The sequence below is a fragment of the Equus caballus genome, chromosome 29 (genome assembly GCF_041296265.1).
Source record: "Equus caballus isolate H_3958 breed thoroughbred chromosome 29, TB-T2T, whole genome shotgun sequence".
Taxonomy (NCBI): domain Eukaryota; kingdom Metazoa; phylum Chordata; class Mammalia; order Perissodactyla; family Equidae; genus Equus; species Equus caballus.
Window position 1 is genome coordinate 22,080,919 of NC_091712.1, and position 21,970 is coordinate 22,102,888.

General features: G+C 37.3%; 1 protein-coding gene across 21 annotated transcripts in view; it reads right to left on the minus strand.

Annotated features, from left to right (window-relative positions):
- MYO3A (myosin IIIA) overlaps nt 1-21,970 on the minus strand; it is a 218,021-nt gene that overhangs the window by 171,067 nt on the left and 24,984 nt on the right. For 18 of the 21 annotated variants that reach the window (XR_011433841.1, XR_011433842.1, XR_011433843.1 and 15 more), the window contains exons 4-6: nt 21,391-21,525; nt 8,610-8,714; nt 7,677-7,776 (exon numbers count right to left, since the gene is read on the minus strand). Coding sequence is in view for 15 of the 21 variants with exons in the window: in XM_070254779.1 (XP_070110880.1) it covers nt 7,677-7,776; nt 8,610-8,714; nt 21,391-21,525 (340 nt within the window). In the remaining 6 variants the exon portion in view is untranslated. Of the gene's footprint in view, nt 1-7,676; nt 7,777-8,609; nt 8,715-9,138; nt 9,227-21,390; nt 21,526-21,970 lie in introns of all 21 variants that reach the window. The other 3 variants (XM_070254775.1, XM_070254774.1, XM_070254783.1) reach the window with 1 other exon arrangement.

Below are 21,970 nucleotides of genomic sequence, written 5' to 3' on the forward strand. Positions count from 1 at the left end.
AGTCAAAGAGAAAGAGAGAGGAGAGACCTTGCTCCTCCAGTGAGAGGGTAAGAGGCAGCAAGCAGTCGTGGTTCTTGCCTTCCATGCTCCCGTCTCAGCCCTGGTCTCCTGAGCCCTGTCTTTCGTATCTATGAGATTGCCTTCTGTATCTTTCTCTTTTCTGAAGTTAGTTTGGGTTTCTGGTCCTTCCAACTAAAAGACCCATGACTAAGACATACAACATTATCTATAACATTGAATAGCTTAATTCAACTTTGGAACACTTGAGTCCATAAGTTCAGCAGGAACCACAAAGTTCTAAAAGAAAGAGTCCATTTATTCATGATTTTGCTTTATATAAGGGAAGAATTATAGATTCTTTCCTTTCAAATAATGTAAAGGTCACCTCCCCAAAGTACAAAAATATATTCTGAGTAAAATATTAATTTTTTGTGTAGGTATGAAAATTCTGAAGCTCTACCAACATTTAAAAACGGTTCTTCCCTCTAGTTTTTTTTTCAACATATCATTTCTTTCTATAAAACACTACCTCACAAATTTTTAAGATCTTCAATATATCTTTAGACATATATATTAATGTCTTTAGACTTCTACGCTAAGTCTCTAACTCCAATCCATAGTATAAAAATAATTTTTTTGACATAATTTCAAACTTAGAGAAAAGCAGGCAACAGAAGTACAAATAATTTTTTTTCTGGGACCATGTGACAGTAAGTGGGCTCTATGATCCTGCTTCACCCTCAAATATTTCAGCGTACAAACAGGGACATTCCCCTACATATCCACAACACAACTCATAAAATCAGGAAGCTGAACACTGATACATGTCTACCATCTAAACTTTAGACTTCATTCAAATTTCATCAATTGTCCCAACTAGGTCCTTACAGCAAAAGGATCCAATTCAGGATCATATGTTGCATTTCCTTGTCACGTCTTTTTAGTCTCCTTCAATCTGGAGGAGTTCTTAATCTTTCCTTAAATTTCATGACCTTGATCTTTCTTAAGATTTCAGGCCAGCTATATTGTAGAATGTTTCTAAATTTGGATTTGTCAAGATATTCCCTCATGATTACATTTTTGGTAGGAATATCAGAGAAGTGACACTGAGGTCTTCTCATTGCATGCTGTCAGGTGGTACATGATTTTCCTTTGTCCCTTTACTAGTTGTGTTCACTTTGATCACTTGATAAAGTTTGTGTCTGCCAGGCTTCTCCCCTATAAAATTTCTCTTTTTCCTTTGTAATTAAGCATTTTGTGGAGAGGTATTTTGAGACCACATAAATATCCTATTTTTAATCAAAACTTAACCCATTAGTTTTAGCATCCATTGAAACTTTTGGTTGAATTAATTATTACTATGATGGTTGCCAAAGGATAATTTTTTAAATTCCATCATTCCTTCTATGTCACTAGTTGGCATTCTTCTGTAAGGAAAAGCTTTTGCTTCTTTCCATTCATGTATTTATGTATGTTAAGATGCAAGTATGGATTAATGGATTTCTATTTTATTCAACGGATTACCATCATTACCATCAGTATTATAATTATTTTACACTCAAATTGTCCCAGATTTGGGCAGTAAGAATTGCTTCAATTTGGCTACCGTGTTCTTTTGAAACGTCTCCATCATTCTTTGAACATTTCCTTACTTTTTGGCACAATAAGTTCCAGGCTTGTCTTGCATAGCCTTAAAATCAGCCTTTCCCCAAGAATCCTGGCTTCTTTAAAATCAGCCTTTCCCCAAGAATCCTGGCTTCTTTTTTAGTTAAGAATTGTATTCAAAAACTAAGAGCTAGGTGCTTGTTGCGCTTGCTCTCGGGGCATCAATGCTTGCATGCCTTCTTGTGGAAATAGCTAGGTAACATGTACACACACACACACCACATACATTTTACATTATATGTCTTTTTACAATTGTTTTTATATATTGAAAACCATAAGTTCACATTGATACCTCCAATTCCAGTTCGACACCATTGGCTTCAGTGTTCTCCCTTTCCATAATTGTAATTCTTCCCAGTAAGAAACCTGGCTCCCATTGTCCTCAGTAAATTTAGTCCCCTTTATGTAACCAATCTCTTGTCTCCATCTTGACTCCTACTCAGGCACTGACAACCCATATGCGGTCACCACCATCCCCCTGTACAGATGTTCTCCTTGTCCCACTTTGGGGACTCAGCACCCCATGCTCAGCCACCGCTACCACCACTGTCGCTGCATGGACACCTTCTTTACTGGTCTCAGGCTCCAAACCACGTGCTGAGCTGCACTCCCCCACTCCCATGCGTGCTTGGCCCCACCTAACAGCTTTTGTTCTAAATTATCCAGAAAGAAAAAGGAATGAAGGGAACTTCATAGTTTTTAAGTTCAGGTGTAATTGCTTCACTTGATGCTAAAAACGGGGTTATTAACAAATAAATCACAACTTCTCTTTGACCTACATTACTCATTGGGGATTTGATCTAAAATTGGGCATGTGGGTAATAAGAAATTTAAAGCCATAAAATACCCTGTCATAAGAACGATGTCTAAATAAATCACAAAAAGTACATTCTGTACTTTGGTATTGAAATGTTAACTATCCTATTAGAAATGAAGTTCCCCAGAGAGAGATCCATAGAAATGAGAACTGAGAACTGCCCTTTAAATTTAGCCTCTCTTTCATTTTGTATTCCAGATAAGGACTGCTTTTTCAAACACTAGTTGACTTGCCTAAAGGGGTTTATCTCCTGGGAGGTCATAGTATTTATTGGTTGATCGTATACCCACGACAGCTAATGTATTTCATTAATAATGTTTACAAGCTCACTTGTCTTTTTACTCTCTGAGGTGTCTGGTGGTTTTTTATAAAAGCATATTCCACTTAACAAAAACACAAAAGATTTTCTTAAAGGCTGTATTCCTAGTATTAACAAACTGAATTTTACTTTTAGTGTAATTAAGTAGCCTGATATTTTAAGTAATACTGGATTTACTATTTTTGGTTTTTCGAAACAGAAAGAGGCACCTGTTTCAGGAACTCAGATTTTCATATTTAGCAACTATTTACTATTTATAGAGTACCTACTATGTGTACGACACTGACTTAGAGGCTAAGTGAGAATATGATTTCATAGTGATGGTAATAGCTCAGATTTTTTAAATTATAAAGTGTCAGTAACTATACTAAATAGTTGACCCATATCATCCCATCTACTCTTCACAGTAATCAGCCGTACAAGGTACAGACTTCTTTTTCACACCCAAAGATGAGCAGATAGACGTCCTGAGAGATTTTAAGCAACTTTCTCGCAGCCACACAGTTGTACGGAAAGTCCCACCTCCCATTTCTTCATTCATCCTAAAGTATTTACTGAGCACTTTCAATGTGCCAGTACCATGCTTGGTGCTAGGGACAAAGTGAGAGACCAGACAGAGACCCTGTGGTCATGAAGCTTACCGCTTAGCAGGGAAGGTGGTCAAATTAAACACAGGATTACAATCAAGTGCGACAACCGAGTGCCTATCAAAGTATAAGGCGTTGGGGAGGCACTCAGCCAGGCAAACAGAAGTTAGCTGGGGCAGCAGTGGGAACAGTTTCTATGCATGGAAAGCAGCATCATGTTTGTAACTGGTCACAAAATTTAATGACACTATACTTAGATAAGCAGAGAAATTGTAATTTCTTCAATTTCCCTGTAACTATTATGGTTTCTCTCTACCCTCCTACCCACTGGCTCAAGGGAAGTAAAGCTTAGTCAGACCCAACAAACCCATAAGTCCTTCTAGATAGAGTTCCGTCTCTCTTAGATAAAAGTGCTTGCTCCCTCTCTTACATGGTGTCCCTCCTCCTCTTTCTCTCCTGAAGATGGAACTGTCTGTACAGGAAGAGGGATGGCTTACAAACTTTGTGGCAGGGAGCAGAGAGAGGGTCCTCAGGCTTGGTGGGTTTCTAGCCTTTTGGACCATGTGGCTTTGTCTGCCCTGCTGCTAGGTGCCCCACTGGCCTCCCATGCTGGCATCTGCATCTGGTGAGCTCATGGTCTCTGCTCCTCATGCAGGCAGGGCTTCCTGAAGTTGCTCCTGGCAGAGGAAGGCTCAGATTGGCTCAAGCTGGAGCTGAGAACACTCTGAGGTCTGACTGTGACTCCTGCTCGGACCTCGCCCAGGTGATCTACTCTATGCCTCACTGCCCCTCCCCAGCAGCCCCATCTAGAAACTCCCCAGCCATATTCTCAGTTACTTTTGGATTTCAGGAAACTAAGGGTAAGGGTGTGGGGAAAGTGAGAGTGAGTGCTTCCTCCACCTCCTCACTCTACATCTCCAGGTAACAAGGATGCAGCTGGACTGCGGCAGACTCTGCAGGGGCCTCCTCTGGACCGTGGAATGACAGTGAGGGAAGAGTGAGGGTAAGCGCTCCTTTCTGCCCTCATTGCCATCTTCACTTTTTAAAGCTCCTCTCACTCTCCTACCTCCTTCTCTATATCTTCTTTCTATAATTACCTTAGAATCAGTAAGAATTTCCCTCTTCTTTCTGTTCTCTCTTACATGAAACCCTGTGGTTTATCCCCGCAAATTCTCTCTCCATGAGCTGAAGAGAAGACAAAACAACTTAGACAGTCCTTTCTTAAGAGATAGCCTAGGTCTTGCTACAGATTCCTATTTTGGAATGTTAAATACTATTACCTCAGTCATCTTCTTGCATTCCTTCTGGAACAAATCTTAATCTCCCCCCAGAGAGATGCCTCAGGCAGACTGGGGTGAAGACCATGTTCTTGGATAGGCAAAAGAGAAAAGCATGTGAATAAATTTCAAAGTACCTCCTCAATGACATGTGTAAGAGCCCTGACTGAGCGCGAGTGTGGCACCTTTACGGAACTGAAAGAGGTTGACCTCCCTAGTAGGTAATAGGAAGAGAGGGTACCTGCTGAGCACCAAGGGGTATTAAAAAGGCATCAATCGTTAAGTGCTCGCTCTGTGCCAGCACAGAAGGTCATAAGGCAAACCTCTCCCCAAGGTCTAGAGGAAGCCATTGAACAGAAATTGAGCAAGAGAGTGGCAGGACTAGACGTGCTTTCTGAAAGGTCCCTCTGGCTGCGGTGTGGAGGATGAACTGGCAGCAGGGCAGTGAGACTAGACGCAGGGAGTTCAGTAACGTGTAACTGCAGGTCCCTCAAAGATGACGATTAGACTAGGCAGGAACAATAAGGAGGAGTCTGGGGATGTCTAACAGAGAAAGAGAGCTTTGTGACTAGCTGTAGACGTGGGAGGGGAAGACCCAAGGATGAGCCGAAGATTTCTGGGTTGAGTAGATACTCGTGACTTTTCTAAGACACGAAACACTTGAGATTAAGCAGATTTCTGGGGATGGATGAGGGGGTGGGATTCAATTTTGGACATTTTGAGGACTGGTGGCCATCCAAGTACAGATCGTCAGTATCCAATAATGAGCTTACCATATATTTTATGAGGTGAGAAATTCAAATAAAATGTATTCTAAAACCCTTTCACCTAGCTTCAGCCTTCTCTGAAAATGTGATTTAAACATAAAACGAGGACAACGATTTTCAGTTTGATTCTGGAGTTTGTGGTTTATCACATCTTGTTCCTTCTGCCCTTGAGAAGTTTCACTATGCATGCACCTCCATCCTTGGGTTTTAATTCATATGAAAACCTATGAATTATTTTAGGTGAACTGAATCCGTGTCCTCTTACCATGGAGGATAGAAATATAAGCATTATCTTATATGCAAATAATATCATTTTAATATCAGATGCTGGGAACACATTTAATAGGCAACTGGATCTCTTTTCTAATTATTGCTGAAAGTGTATAAGTCAATTAATCTAAAACCAAAGCTCTCATTTTGTCAGCTTTCTAACTTACGACTGCTTTATAAAGATATCCTATAAAAGGTCCTTTATTTATTATCTAGGTATATGTTTATAATCTAGATTACTTTGGAATGTATCCCAAGAAGTTGCATTTCTCAAAGCTACTGGTTTACTGAGTCTTTCTTTCATGACTGAAGATGTTTACTTACACTGGTTTGAACAATTTTCAACCTAGGTTATACTTACTGTAGCCATTTTTTACAGCAACAGAATTATGAGACCTCAAGTTAAATATCAAGTTCACCATTTGGGTCTGTTAGAGTGGAGCCAAAATTATTTTCTGAGGAGAGTCATGGCCCTTCCTGTGGAGCAGCGAAGAGTGTTTGTTGTCACTGTTTTAAATGTCAAGCACAATTTCCTGTTAGTACCCTAACCCAGCCAGATTGTTCAGACGCGCAGCTCTAAACTACAATAGCAAGACACACTAGCTGCGTCCCAGATATTAATCAGGAATTCACGGTGAAACTCACTGCTGCTCAGTTGTTTGCAAAACTGAGGAAACAAAGGAAGATGCACGGCTGTTTGAAGGATATGTTACTCACCCATTCTTCTCTAGATGCTCTGAAATTCATTTCTCACTTAAGCCAGATTCCTAGAGAGCTACATACTTAAATATTAAAACAACAGATTTCTAAAGTTAATCAATTAATCTTCCTAAGCTTCAGTTCCCAAAATGCAGGATGAAGGAAGATTCGTTCATTCAACTCTCACTCATTGAACTACCATCCCCAAAGCAGTAGGTCTACAAAAGAAAATAAGACATATCCCACCTCTCAAAGACCCTGTCTACGTGTATTTCTAAGTATCTTGATCTATCTCTAAAGACCAAATAGATAATTATAATTCTCTGTGATAAAGACAAAAATGGAGAAACATGCAGGGTACAGAAGCACACGGAGGGAGACCTTACCCAGCGAGAGGGCAGGGGAGGAAGGGAAGAGGAGGAATGACTGAAGGACATTGAGATCTCTTAGAACAACGTCGTCCACTCACAGGACTAGTGTATTAGTTGGGATCAAATGAGAAGAGGTGCAGGAAAACACTGTCAAAACCAGTAAATAACTGCCCAGATGAAGGGTAGAGGTATCAACTCTGGTACCCCTGGCTATGACACAGAAACTCCAAATTGGCTTAGTAAATACGGAAATTTCTCTCACAGGACAAAAGGTCCAGAGATGGGGCTGGCTCCAAAGTTGGCGGATTTAGTGGCTCGATTATGTCATCAAGGACCCTCATTCTTCCAGTCTCTCAGCTCTGCCTTCCTCACAGTGGCCTTTCCACTCGGGATGGAACAACTCAGGGCAGACGGAGGCGGCTGCGCAGGTTCAGGCATCACAATAAGACACAGAGCGTCCAAGGAAGCAAGAGACCATCTTTGCCTGTGCCTCATTCTTAGGAAGGAAGAAATGTCCCCGAGACCTTTGAAGATTTTCCCCCATGTCTCAAAATCCCGGATTTGGGCACACGCCCATTTGTAAAGCAATCACTAGTAAGGGCTGTGGGATTACCACTGAAGCTTAGGGAAATCATCTGGGTGCTCTCTATCTTAGAGAATTAACCACACGTACAGTTACAGTGGACTTAGGGGCACAAGCTAGCTGACTTGACAAAAGTTTCTCTTTTTCCTGGGAATTTCTCATTTGCCAAATTTTCAAAAATCTCTGCACCTTCTTACTTCATTGAGATACTGTTTTTTCTCTACTTTCAATGCCTAGAAAGCAAGGCTGATGGAAAGCAATCAAATCACATCATACTACTCATTTTGCTGCCCAAACTCACACATTTCAAGCAAAACTTACCAAAATCTACAAGTTTAACTCCGCCTTCAGTGGTCAACAGGATGTTATTTCCTTTTACATCACGGTGGATAGTTTTGTTGTTATGCAAATGCTGAAGTCCCTAGAAGTGGGAAATATATAATAACTTTTTTTTTTTTTTTTTTTTTTTTTTGCTGAGGAAGATTTTCCCTGAGCTAAGATCTGTGCCAATCTGCCTCTACTTTATATGTGGGTTGCCACCACATCATGCCTGACAAGTGGTGTAGCTCCACGCCCAGGATCCAAACCCATGAACCTAGGTCTCTGAAGAGGAGCGTGCCAAACTTAACCACTAGGCCACAGGGCTGTATATACAAGTCCCTATATGCAAGCATTTTATATAAAAGTCCCTATATACAAGGACTTCAAGAAAGCATCAAACAAAGGAACATTTTTCAGATGGATGCATTTCTGCAAAATCAACAGGAAATACATGTTAAAATTAACATTCAAACATTCTTAAATGTTTCACATTGAGTTAGTCAAATCAAAGTGCATCATTTCTACTTTGGATTACATAAAAATTCACAAAACCAGAGCATACTCTTTAGCTGTTATCAAATATTTTATTAAAAATATATTGATCTCAATAGAAGAAAACATTCTACATACTGATTTAAAATAATGGCAAACAAAAACCTAACTATTAGTTCCAAATACACATTCTCTACCTTCATCAGAATCACAACGTCAGAAATACACTTAGGAGATGAGAACTCAGAGGTCTGTTGACAAAAGAAGGATAGATTTCTAACGGAAAAAAGGAATTAGTTATGCTAAACATTTCAGATTTTGCATATACCCTTGCATCAATAAATACTAATGTAGTGATATTTTTCTAAAAATAGGCTCCACATTTTTTATTTAACTAGAACTGCCTCATAATTAATGCACAAACAACTTAAATTGCCTTACCATTAGCGCTTCACGTAAAATGTAGGCAATTATGGGCTCACTCATTCTTTTGCCCTTCTTCAGAAATCCTTTCACAAGATCAGTCACTGAGCCTCCATTGCAGAGCTATAAAAGAATATTTCAAGATAGAAATGAAAACGGATATGACATTTTAAGTACTTGCTATAAAAGGTTTTCTCAAAAAATTTTTTTAAATTGTTCTACCAATTTTTTGTTTCAAATGATTACTCCCATCATCTTTATGGTTTCATAAATGAAATAAACATATAAACTTGCACTAGTGTACAATTAATTATTGGAACACAATTTTCATATGAGTTAATTTTTAGAAGAGAATTTAGAGGAGCACTGTGCTTGATTTTTAAATTCAAGGATAAGAATTATCATTCTACAAATTCTTCTCAAATTTTAGGATCTAGGGCTTAAAAGCATCCTTAATTTTTGATAGTTTAATTAATAGTGCAATAGTCTATGACCTCAATATATGGCTATATACTGTTATATATGTACATTAGTTTAAAAAACACACCTCCTTTCTAGCAAAATTTCAAAGGGCACTGAAGTAAGGACTAGCATCTTTCGCCTCTTCCTTCTGCACCCCCAAAAAGTAGGGGAATCTAAATGTAAAAAAAAGAGGGAGGAAAATGGTAAGAGAATCTTCATATACAGGTTTTCCAAAGTTAGGTAACACGAAATCCCAAAGAAAGCTTTTAAAGGAGCTGCATATTTGCAGAACAGAGAAATATTGATACCAGTAATGGAGTATAAGATGGGAGAAAACTAGGTAAACAGTCCCAATGAAGCTTTGACCCCATGAGTACTTGATCTCCTGCCTTTGCTATCAGCCCTCTCCTCCCAGGGTTCTTGTCTGTGGTCTCTCTGCCCCTTACCCTGACCCGCTAGGCCTCCTCTCCCACCCGCCTTTGGTACCTGCCAGGGCCTGGGAACTATGAGCCATAATTTCCCTGACTCCACTGACCTAAACGGAGGCAGAGAAAGGAGGTGAGAGGAGGTATATTTCTAGCATCCTAGTTTGAAATACTGAATATATTTTCCCCTAAACTTTTTCCTAACATGGTCATCAGATTTCGTTGGATGCCTGAACGCTTCTGATATATTATGGATTAGATAATAACAGCTAAGATGTGTTAAGCACATACTTTGTGCCAGGCACATTTCTAATCCATTTACATGTCTTCTCTCTATTCTCACTACTCTCTGAAGTAGGTATTATTAACATCTCCATATTAAAGGTTGGGAAAGTCAGGCACAAAATGATAAAGTAACTTGGAAAAGATCACACAGTAGTGACAGGGCTAAGATACAGTTGGACAGTCTGATTGTAGAGTCGAGTCTTCACATTTAACCAAAATACAACATAAAATATGCAACACCGAGTGAACCCTAACATAAACTATGGACTGGGTGATAATGATGTGTCAACACAGGTTCATCAGTTGTAACAAATGTACCACTCTGGTGGGGGATGTTGATAATGGGCGAGGCTACGCAAGTGTAGGGGCAGGGAGTATATGGGAAATCTCTGTACCTCCCTCTCAATTTTTCTGTGAATATAAACTACTCTAAAAAATTAATTCTTTTAAAAAACCCACAAAATGTACAATACAAAGAATGAACCCTAATGTAAACTATGGACTTCAGTCAACAATAATGTATCATTATTGGCTCACCCACTGTGACACATGTACCACACTAAATGGAAGATGTTAATAATAGGGAAAGGTGGGGGGAAGATGGCTTATGAGAACTCTCTGCACTTTCTGCTCAATGTTTCTGCAACCCAAAAACTTTTCAAAAAATAAAGTCTATTAATTAAAAAAAAAATCTATCCACCAATAGCAAGAGTATAGGAAAAGGTCCTAAAATAACAATGAAGGGGCACACAAAATTAACCCAAGTTATGAAAGACTCCCTATAGAGTCTTCTCAGAAACTATCTAAACCATTCTACTCATGGTTGCATTTTATATCTAATACATTGTAACATAAGTGAGGAACTAACAGAGAAAATATTCTTGATATACATAAGTTTTCATTTAATAGCATTTTTGGTGCAGGAAAGATTTTTAGAGAAGTCATTCTTTATTCCTTTATATACAACAAATATTTATTGAATTGTTACCATGTGCACTGAGATAGGATGACTAGGACATGACTAGGACATGACTAGGACAGCTTCTGCTCTCAATAGGCTGACAATACAATCAGAACTGTGGTTTCCAAACAGGGACACATGGCAATGTTTGGAGATATTTTTGACTGTCAGGACTAAGGAGCTGCTGCTGGCATCTAGAAGTCAGGTGTGCTACTAAAAACGTGACACTGCACTGGACCATCTCCCACAACAAAGAATCATTCAGGTCAAATTGTCCACAGTGCCAAGGTTGAAAGTAGAGAGATTAAAAAACAATCACCTAGATGAAATGTTAGGTCTTGAACTGTAGTTTTGTGGATAAAATAATTCTGAGCAATTACTATATAATTTCACAGACAGACTGATAACATCAAGTTGGGAAAAAAGGAAAGATTTTAAACACAGGATAGACTCTGCCCTCATATAGGTTGACAAGAGTTTTCTCCGGGTGGTTCTGGTGTATTCACTTTGGTTATAGTGTCTTCTGCAATGGAGAAGTGTACTTTGGGGGGCTGGGGAGATGGAGAATTCAATTTATCAACTTTGTTCTTAATGTTCACTGTTTTTTTTCTGTTTTGGTCATGCTCAGAAGAAAGGCTTTTCTCTTAATTAAGGTAATTAAAATGTTTTTCTATGTTTTCCTTTTATAATCTTACCATTTTTGATACATTTTGTACTTAATTCACTTACAGTTTTTGAGATGTATAATATTTATTTTGTTCCAAATAGTCTGCTACCATTTAAGATGTCATCATTGCTATACACTAAATTCCAGGAAATACATAGGCCTTTCTATAGATTATCTATTCAAGTCTTCTGATCTGTCTATTCTCATCAAGTTTTAAACTGTTTCAAACCCTGTAACTTTAGAGTTGGTTTATCAGGTAAAGGAAGTTGTCTCTCATTAAATTCCCAAAATTCTAGGCTCTTCTTGTACATTTACTCTTCTAGATGAAACTCAGAATCAGCTTCTCAAAGAAGAGAGGTAAAAATAACTTAGATGATATAAAAAATAAAATTATTCAATAATGCAATTATTTCAAAAAGCGTTTAAAAAAATGACCACTTATTGGTTGTAACTCTTTTAACAGTATGGAATGGAGCTAGAAATATTAATGACCAAAGTTTATAAAAGAAAAATCTTCCAAAGTGGGAAGGATTTTTATACCCTCCCCAAATTCTCAAATAATAGATGACAAAAAAATCAGAGCTCCAGTTTCTTAACATTTAGAATTCAATAGTTGCATTTCATACATACATAAATGTGGTGTTAGCAAAAATGTGAGAGTTTCCTTTTTATCACATAAAGTGCTGTAAAGGGCCCAGTGAAAACTGCTGGTAGAGTATCCTTCAGGTCACACTGTACTTGGAAAGGGATGAAGTGATTGAGGGGAAGAAAGAAGAAGATAGTGATGGGGGAATGATTGTCCCAAAGAGCTATTATTTATAAAGCAGTACCTGGCATGGGAGATGTACCCAATAAACATCCATTCAATGTGTAAATGAACAAGCAAAGGAACATATTTATGAAAGTTGATGTTTCGCAAGTAATTGGAAGAAGAGCTATCTACAGATAACCTAAATAATGGAGGAATTTGCAGAATAAGGGGCCCCAAGGCACTAGCTGATATGGTGGTAGGTTACAGAGGTTGACGGGTTTCTTTCTTCCCTTGGTGTCCAGCCTTCGGTAACAGGTCATGAAAAATGCTGAAGTGACTTTAAGTAGAGGAGCAACTAGACTGGGTATAGTAATCAGAGCATATTTTGCTCTGAAAAATAATATTTTCTTATTTTTTTCCCTTTTGGACATATATTAATTGACCCGCTTGACTATGGTTGGGTCTGCTGTTAGTGGAAATCATTGGGTGAGGCTTCACATGGACCTTTTCTGGGAGGAATCAAAGCTTTGAACAATTCCCTCCTCTTGGACCCCGCCCAACCTCTCCTGCACCTGGTCCCTGCAGGGAATAGCAAAGTTTATTTCTCCGGCTGCTACCTAAACAGGAACAGTGGTTTAATTTTCAGAATAGAAAAGTGTTTTCTGAATGAAACTTCAAGAAGAGTTAGGTTAAAAGGAAAAAGAAATGGGGGAGAGGGAAAATACAACAAATACGGAAATTATTAAACAGACCAAAGGTACCAAATCTCAATAAGCCACAAATTAATTTGTGGTTGGCCTCTTCCTAAAAAAGGAAAAAAAAAAAAAAACCAAAGATGCTCAAAATGAGATCTGACCATGAATTTTCCAAATCCTCATTTAGAATCAGCGAAATTTCAAATATGATCTTGGGTGAAATTTACTTTTGCTCAGCTAGCATAAAATGCCTTTCCTAAAAAAATTTTTTAACTGAAGTATGTTTTTAAATGAATTTGAAGGACTAAAATATATATAATGAAATGCAAATGTTTTTGAATTAGGGAATAGACCATAAAAAATGAATATATGATTTCCCTTTAAGAAGAATTGCATCCATAGGAATGAGTTATGTGATATTTACACTTGCAATTCTTAAATCACCAAGATAGACTAAAAGGGGGATTTGTAACAGGAAATCTAAAAACCCTTAAGTATAGCTTTGCAACACAATGCTATAATAGGTCTTTAATGTTCTTTAATCAAATAAAATTGAAGTATAATTTTCTTAAAGCAGAGCTACACTAATCAAATAACAGAGCAGTAATGAAAATGAATTCCCTACTCAGGCTGTAGTCAAACATTTAAAAAAACCAACTTAAATAAAAAGGGATGATGTTCTATAAACAAATCATTACAACTAACTTCCAAAGACAGTCTTTATAAGTTTTCTAAATTTATTCAGTCGTTACTATTAGGAGAGAATATGATATTTTCACTCAAATTTCTGGAAAAAGACTAATTCCTGCAGTTGGCATTTCTGATTTTTGTTGTTTTTCAATTGTTTTTGTTTATTCTAAGAATGCTTTAAGGCCATTTGTTTAGTCTGACTCCATTCTGTGTGAGGCCACAAAAGCAGAAACTCTTATTTTCTAATATTCATTGTAGTTTTTACTTTGTTCATTTTATAAAAGTGCTATCAACATTCATGTTTGAGTCTTTTTGTAGAAGAAATAAGAGCTGAAACTTCTCAAATTTGATGAAAAATATTAACCTATACATCCAAGAAGCTCAATGAACTCAAGTAGGACAAACACAAATAGATCCACAGCTAGTCACAGAAAATGAAAATGTTGAAAGTCTAAGATAAAAGGACAATCTTGAAAGCAGCAGGAGAAAAACGAATTGTCACGTACAAGTGAATCTAATAAGATTAACTCTGACTTCTCATCAGAAAAAATGGAGGCCAGAAGAAAGAAGGATGACACATTCAAGGCTAAAGAAAGAAAGCGTCCACCAAGAATCTTATATCCAGCAAACCTATCTTTCAAAAATGAAGGAGAAATAAAGACATTCCCAGGTAAACAAAGCTGAGAGAATTCATTGCTAGTAGATCCACGTTATAAGAAATGCTAAAGCCATTCTAAAGTCACTACCTGATAATTCCATTATCTTGGTTATTTGTGGGTCTATTTCTATTGACTGATTTTTCCTCTGATAATGGGGTCACATTTTCCTGCTTCTTCACAAATCTAATAATTTTTATTGGATGCTGGACATTATTAATTTTACATTTGAATGTCTAAATTTTGTTGTGCTCCATTAACAACGTCGAATTCTGCTGTGGCCAGCAGTTAACTTACTTATGGACCAACATGAACTTTTCAAGCCTTGTTTTTGAACTTTTCAGAGCTGGGCTTAGAGGAGCTCTTATTCTAGGGCTAGTTCAACCCTTCCTCTAGTGCATAACCTTTCTAGGGGTCTCTACCGAATGCCTCAGATGTTCACCAAAGTTTCTCCATTTTGGTTGGTCAGAACTCAAGCACCTCTCAAATCTGCACAAACTCTGGTAGTTGTTCAGATGACAGCTCTTCAGTAATTCTTTCCCTAGCAACTGTTCTTTACCCAACTGCCTGAAATCCTTCCCTATACACATCCAGCTTGGTTTTCAGTCAAAGAATCAAGGAAATAATTATGCTTTCTTTCAGCCTAGCTCCCTCTTCTCTCTATATTGCAGCCACCACTGCCTTTGCAATATTTTCAGTTCAGCAAGATTGCTGTGATCTCCTTAGGAATGTCCTTATTGTGCCTGTGGTCTGGAAACTGCCTCCAAGAACAAAGATGAGGTGATTGTGGTGTTCCCCTCATTTATTTCCTTTCTCAATGTCCCAGTCCTAAGCAGTCTCTTTTCCAATGTTTGAAAAGTCTTGGGTTTTTAAAAATATATTTTATCCAGTTTTCTAGTTATTTATGACCCAACAACATGATGACACAAGTTACTGTCATGGCCAAAAACAGAAGTCCCAGATTATTTTTATGCACACTGAAATCTGAGAAGTTCTGAGTGTTTTCCAAACTTTCCTTTGATAAGAATCACCTTACTACTTGTTTAAAAGAATAGTTTCCAAGACCTCATTCCTGGAGTTTCCACTCCAGTGGGTTTGAAATGGGTGCGATTCTTATCATCAGAGTATTTGGAGGATATATTAAAGAATAAAGGTACCCAAACTATCCTTTGTTTTCAGGTGGCAGATTAAAGTATTACCTACTCGGACAGGCCTTCTTTGACTTCTCTTTTCATAAAAGGTCTTCTCTTTCATTCTTTATTAACATCACATTTAGATTCTTCATGGTACTAATAGAAATGTATAATTATTTAATTGATTTGTTTATTTACTTTTAAATTATCTTTCTCCACCATTAGAGTATAAGCCCCACGATGACAGAGTTTGTCTTGTTCCCTATAGAATGCCCAAAACCCACTAAAATGCCTGCCCCAAAGTAACAGATAAGTTTATGGAACTAATAAGTGACTGCATGAATAAGCTTAAGTTCTGTACACTTGTGCATGCACACACACAAAATGACAGAAGGCCATCGTTTCACGTGGCATGGAAGGTACCTCTTCAAAGTGTGCTATGTTTGACTTAATTTCAATAAAATACACTAATGTATCAAATTCTGCATTCCAATAAAATACCGATAAGATATTAATGAGAATGGCACCATCCTCTAATAGTTTCCTAATGTGTAGTTTCTTAATTTGTAAAATTTTCACATTATTTTGCTAATGTGTAAACTAGCAGCAGTATGTTTAAGGTATTATTGACATAGACTATAACTGACTCATTTAAGTATGCAGTTTGACGTATTTTGGTAATTGTATACAATTGTGTAACCACTAAATCAAGATATAAAAGTTCCCTCACCCTAAAATGTTTCACAATTCTTGGGAAAACACCATCGAATATTGGTAATGTTAGCAACAAGAAATCTATGATAAAAACAAAGAAAAGAACTTAGCAGAAATATTTTTATGTGTATGGTAAAAAAACTTAAATGGTAAAACATCTCAGGTCATCTCATATTTTTTCCCCTGAGGTAATACGGTAAACTGGAACCCCTATTCAGAGAGCAGATGCTTTTGCAGGCACTGAAGTACCATTAGGGAAGAAAGACATACAAGCCTTCTATATATTATTTATACATTTTCTGGGTTAGAAGCATATGAAGAAATACATTTAGACTGTTTTCCATCTTGCCATTTAAACAAAAAATAAAATGAAATGACTCTTAAGTAATTGACTGTCTTGTTCTGTTGCAAGTACACCAAATAACAGCCTTTTATATGAGAGCTGCGAATGGCTGTTCCAGCTCCAAGAACATGAAAGGAATCATCCTGTCAGTCTGCTCTCCCACTGCAATTGTGCACAGCGAAAGGAAGGCAGGAACAATGCACTGCTATTAGAGTAACCCCGAAGCCCGGCCTCCCTCCTGCCCTGCTTCCCCGACCCCTCCCACACACAAGCCTGCAGCAGCCTCACGCCCCCTTCTGTGTACATGCTGTCTCCAGGGCAGTAACATTAAAGAGTTAATAGCAGAACAAATAGAAACCACTCGTTCATTCTAACTCATTTTCTTTTTATCATCCTCTTTCCTTGCCTCATGACAGGTCTTATCCTACTAGATGTAAGTATAAAAACAGAATAGCCGACAATGCATGACATATGAAAGTAGTATTTATGTCCATGAAAACCACTTCGATTACCTGAAATGTGCCTGTGAGAACCTTCATGACTATTTACTGAATTTTTGTGCTTCCAAACACCACCTGTAATTTCCAGTCTTTGATCTCTTGAAAGGCACATAATTTCAAAGAGAAAAATTGCTATAATTAGAAAGCAATGTCACTATTAAGAATGAACAAATCAGGGCCAATTCAGATAAAGAATAGAATGTATCACTGTGAAAGAGCAATTACAGCTAAGAGTGGATTATGAGGGAAAGGGTCTTGTCACAGGAGGATGTCCTAACTCTGAATTTCAGCTCCATTATGGCAGAGGACACACTAAGCAAATAGTCCCAGGGCAGAAGACTGGAATCCTTACATAAATTAAAATGTGGCTGTTCACTCAACCAAAAGGGGGAAATTACAGTTAAATCTGTTTTTCCCTTTGTGTCCAGAAGTAGTAAATGCTTGATTCCAGACTGATTTAACTCCGTTTTGACTGGTTTTAGTCCCTCAGTTCAGTGAGAAGCATATGCAGAAACCTAACCAACTCTCACCTTCCCAGGTGCCCCTCCATGCTCGCTACTGACCCTCAACAGGAGACACGAGGAGTTCAAGGAGGCACAAAGCCAAAAGAAGGATCTACATTTTACTAAGCAGGTCAGTCAAGAGATGTGACAGCAATAGGCAGAAATTAATAGAAGGATGGTATTTCAAAATGAGGCACAAGTAAAAAAAAATTAGTTCTCCCGCCATACCTACATCATTAAGAAAACCTAAAACATTAAGAGACAATAAAAATTCCCATAGATGTTCTGCAAAAAAACCAAATCCGTTCCCACAGCAGAAAACTTGACCCTTCCTCTCATTAGATAGTTTTGTTACAAGTGTGTAACTGAAATTTCAGAGAGCTAGCAACTAGTGCTTTGTTACTAAAGCTGGCAACATTTAGAGCCTGAAAATGAACATGCAGAGACTTTAGAAGGAAGTCATTCCTAAACAGAGCCTTGTATATCATTCATGCTCAAAAGTTTATAGTATAACAAAATGAAGGAAAAATACAAAGGGCAAACACAGGAAAGAGAAAAACTGTATCAAAGTCAAAGAAATAATTCCACTAAATAATAGAGAAAATAGACTCCCAACAAGATCCGAGTGAACATTATTCTTCTTAGGATTTCAATTCTGGATTAAAATAAAAATAAAATAATTTTTCATGGTGAAAAGTCACTGGGCAGGAGTTTTCTGAGCTGGTATCGCCCTCTCCATCTGCTGGGCTGATAACGAGGGGACGCTGATGGCTCACCCCTTCTGGGACACACCCTCTTTAGGTGCACACTCATTAGAAACCTAGTGTTGTCAATATGACTCTCTGGATAACGTCGCACCCCTCTTTGGCCACCCCTTTGGTATCCTCATGCAAAATAATTTATTTGGACTTTATTACGATAAGAGGTATAATTAGCAGTCATTTTGTAGAATAATATATTGATGCCACAAGCCAATTTTCTGAAAGTGCCTCCAAAGCAGCACCTGCACCATTCATGTTTATAAATCAGGTAATTGTACATCTAGCCACTTATGTGTTCATGCAATTAGTCTAATTTGCATATGCAAATCAATTATCTTATATAGAGTTTGCCAACTTCTTGCTTTCTTTACCTTTTTTCCCCACTTTGTAAGTTCAGAGATCAGATTTCTGAAATACTCTTTTAATAAACTACCATGTATTCTTTTTTCTCAAGCCGTTCAGGGATATTTCCAACACTTCCATCTGATAATAAAATACAAGGATAAAGTTCAAAGAAGCTGTTAGGTCTGTACTGATTCATTACATCAGGAAGCCGCTTTGCTCGTACTGAATGTTCCAAAATCATTTTAATCAGTCTTTTCTGTTCTCCCAAAAGAACATTTAACTATGATCAGGAGTCTCCAAGTCTCACCTAATTCCAAGTGATAATACTGAGAAATGACAATATAATTAGAATGGGGATTTGACAGGCATAAAAGACAATGATTGATCTCATTCAATATTTTTAAACTCTGGGCAAAGATTTATAGCTTGTGCCCTTGCCCACTTAGGCCTACATTAGGCAGAATACCTAGGTCTCCATTCAAATGCTAATCTGCCACTGATTCTACATGGAGAAAAATTAAAGCTGCATTATTGAAAATGTTTTGAAGAATATAAAGATACAAGATTTTATTCAAGACTACACGAAAGATTTGCACAGCATTACATCTCAAACATACAAACACAAACATGAAAAAAAGCTCTTTAAAATTCTCCACTAATTTAAGGCAAACAGCTTAAGTTCATAATTTATATTTTACTACTTAGATAACTAAATTTAGATGAGTGAAAATTTTGCTTGTTTTAATGTGACAACTAAAAATATAAAGCTATCTTAAACTAAACTGAGAAATACAAAGTAATCCTGAAATCAAAATAAACTGCCTATTTTTAAAGAACTCAACTAGTTATTGAAAAAAAATTTAAAACTTCTATAAAATAATATAATACACGGTCTCAGATTTTGAAAAGGTTCTTGAAAATACTATTATACAATTTTGAAAGGCTCTATGGTCCAATTAAAGGTGGCAGATTAAACATATAAATTTATTTCCTAACTCACGAATCTCCATTAAAATGCTAGTAAAGCAATAAAAAAGTATAAACCACAGGAAAAAAGAGAACAGAAAAAGGAAAGAAGTGGACAAGAGATTTCAGTGAAATTTTTCAACCCGGAAAGCACATGACTCAGCAGTAAATGATTTAGCAATGGACGCATTGCTAAAAGCCACAAGGAAAGTGCTAAGTAGGGCTATTTTGAGGTCACCTGAGCAGATGACCCCAGACAAGGCTCCAAAACAGTGAAAGTGGAGGTGGAGTTGGGAGAGAAGGGGTACAAGGCAAGGAATCCTTTGGAAATCGTCAATCAAAAGACTTGATACCCTCGTACCTCACATACAAAATATCAATATCCAGGAGCCTGCCGAAGCAATCCTCTCACACAGACACACACAAACACACAAACACACACACACACATACACATGCAGGCAAGAGATTGGAGGTTTTGTTTCCTAGAGAAATTGAACTGAAGAGACAGAATTTGGTGACATCAGTACAGAAGATAATGGGAGTAAGGCACACACTGCTGCCCCACCAAGGGATCCAGGAAACGCTGGATTCCACCCAGGGGAGCAGCAGAGAGATATCAGAGGTCAGATGCAGGACTGACCTCCAGAACCAAGCCGGAGGACGGAGGGTTCCGGAAGTACAGATACCAACCCTGCCAAAATTCAGACTACAGATTACTAAACGGAAAAGCAGAGAAGCTCAGCCATACGTTTCCAGGTCCAGCAATCAACACATCAAAAGCACAGACCTGCTCAGAAGATGGTGGCACGACTAACCTGGATCTACATGATTATTGCTCTGTATTATATGCCCTTTGGGTCTGCTTGCTTTTTATTAACCAAATGAATGTATTTATTTCAAAAAAGATAAAAATGATTAAGTTAAAAAAGAAAGGAAATACGTTAAACGTTAAGAGTGGTTCTTTTTATAGTTTCAAGTATTTTCTACAATGATGATCCATTATTTGTAGAACCATTTAAAAACCATAATAAAAAAAATATAAGAGACACGATATAATTTATAAAGGATCATTGTGCCACTGCAGGAGAACCAATAGAACATTCCAAAAAAAAATAATCGAATGCTAATAAAATCTTAATGAATGCAACAAATATATGCTGTTACAGTGATCAAATAAAGGTTTTATAGTACTGAGTTTGATAAAAGCAACTTTTAAAAATTCTTACAAATTGTGTTGGAATTAATGACTACCGCATTTGAATAATAATATTCAATGGAAACAGAAAAAAACACATCCTCCCAGGACTGGCAGTTACCTTAGCGGGTCACCTTCTAGTACTGCGTTAGAGAGAATTGTCCAAACCTGGTCTCAGGACTTGAAAAGACAGACTATACAATTTCCCTCTGGCAAATTATTCAGTATTCAATACCATTTCCAGTAAGGTTTTTTTTTCCCATAATTATAAATACCTGGTTCCGTAGTTTTTGTCATTACTATTCAACGAAGACAGAAAAAGAAAATTGCAGCTCACCATTTTTGTCTAATGAAGCCTCACTTACATTAATTTTCTTTTATATCCTACCACCTGGCACAGAGTCTCAGTCACATATTAGTTGAACAAAATGTGGATGAATAAATAAAAATTATATTTGAGTCTTTCTTAAGCTTGTTCTTCCGCAAGGAAAATAATCCTAGTTTCTGTAGTCTTTTATTGTAGAGGTGTTTCCTTTTAATCTTTAATAGTCTTGGTAGCTTTTCTTTAATTTCCTAATGTGTCTTAAGATGACAAGGTCAGAGCTGGGCACCATATTCTACTGAGGATGTGACTAGTCAGGAACATACTAGAAGAATTGCTTTATGGTGCCAATGTTACATAAACATTGTCATTCCAAGACCACACTGCACATTTCCACCCATAAAATAATGCTGAAACACTTACCTCCAGAACCAACCACAGCTTATCTCCATTTATTTTATCCTTCTTAAAGTACATCCCATAGAATTTGACCACATTAGGGTGGTCAGAAAGAGCTTTTAAGATATTATACTCCGCTTCAATCTCTTCATCAATATCCTAGTTTTAAAAAATCATAGGAAGAGAACTGTGAGAAAAACATGAATAATGTCAAAGAAACATAGACTAACAAACAGAGAATTAATTTTGTCAAAGTAAGGTCATAATGGTTTCTATGTGCTCAGTACTATTTTTTGTAATTTCTCATTACATTATTTAAAGGGAGAAATTGCCATTTTCCTGCTAATCAAATACACCTCCAAATACGTTAATTTCATTGAACTAAAAAGGGATAAATAAATGGCTACTTTTGTATGTAATTAGAAAGACACATATACGGAGAACTACTCCAGATGATTCTCCTTTCTTTGCAGTGTTAACCTTGTTTCAAGGGCAAAGCTAACGATTTGAAATAAAAACTCTTAGCTGGCTCATTTTGCTTCTTTGAAATACAAGATATTTAGAAGCTTTCAAAAACTAGTCACACAAGCAATAAATGCCTACC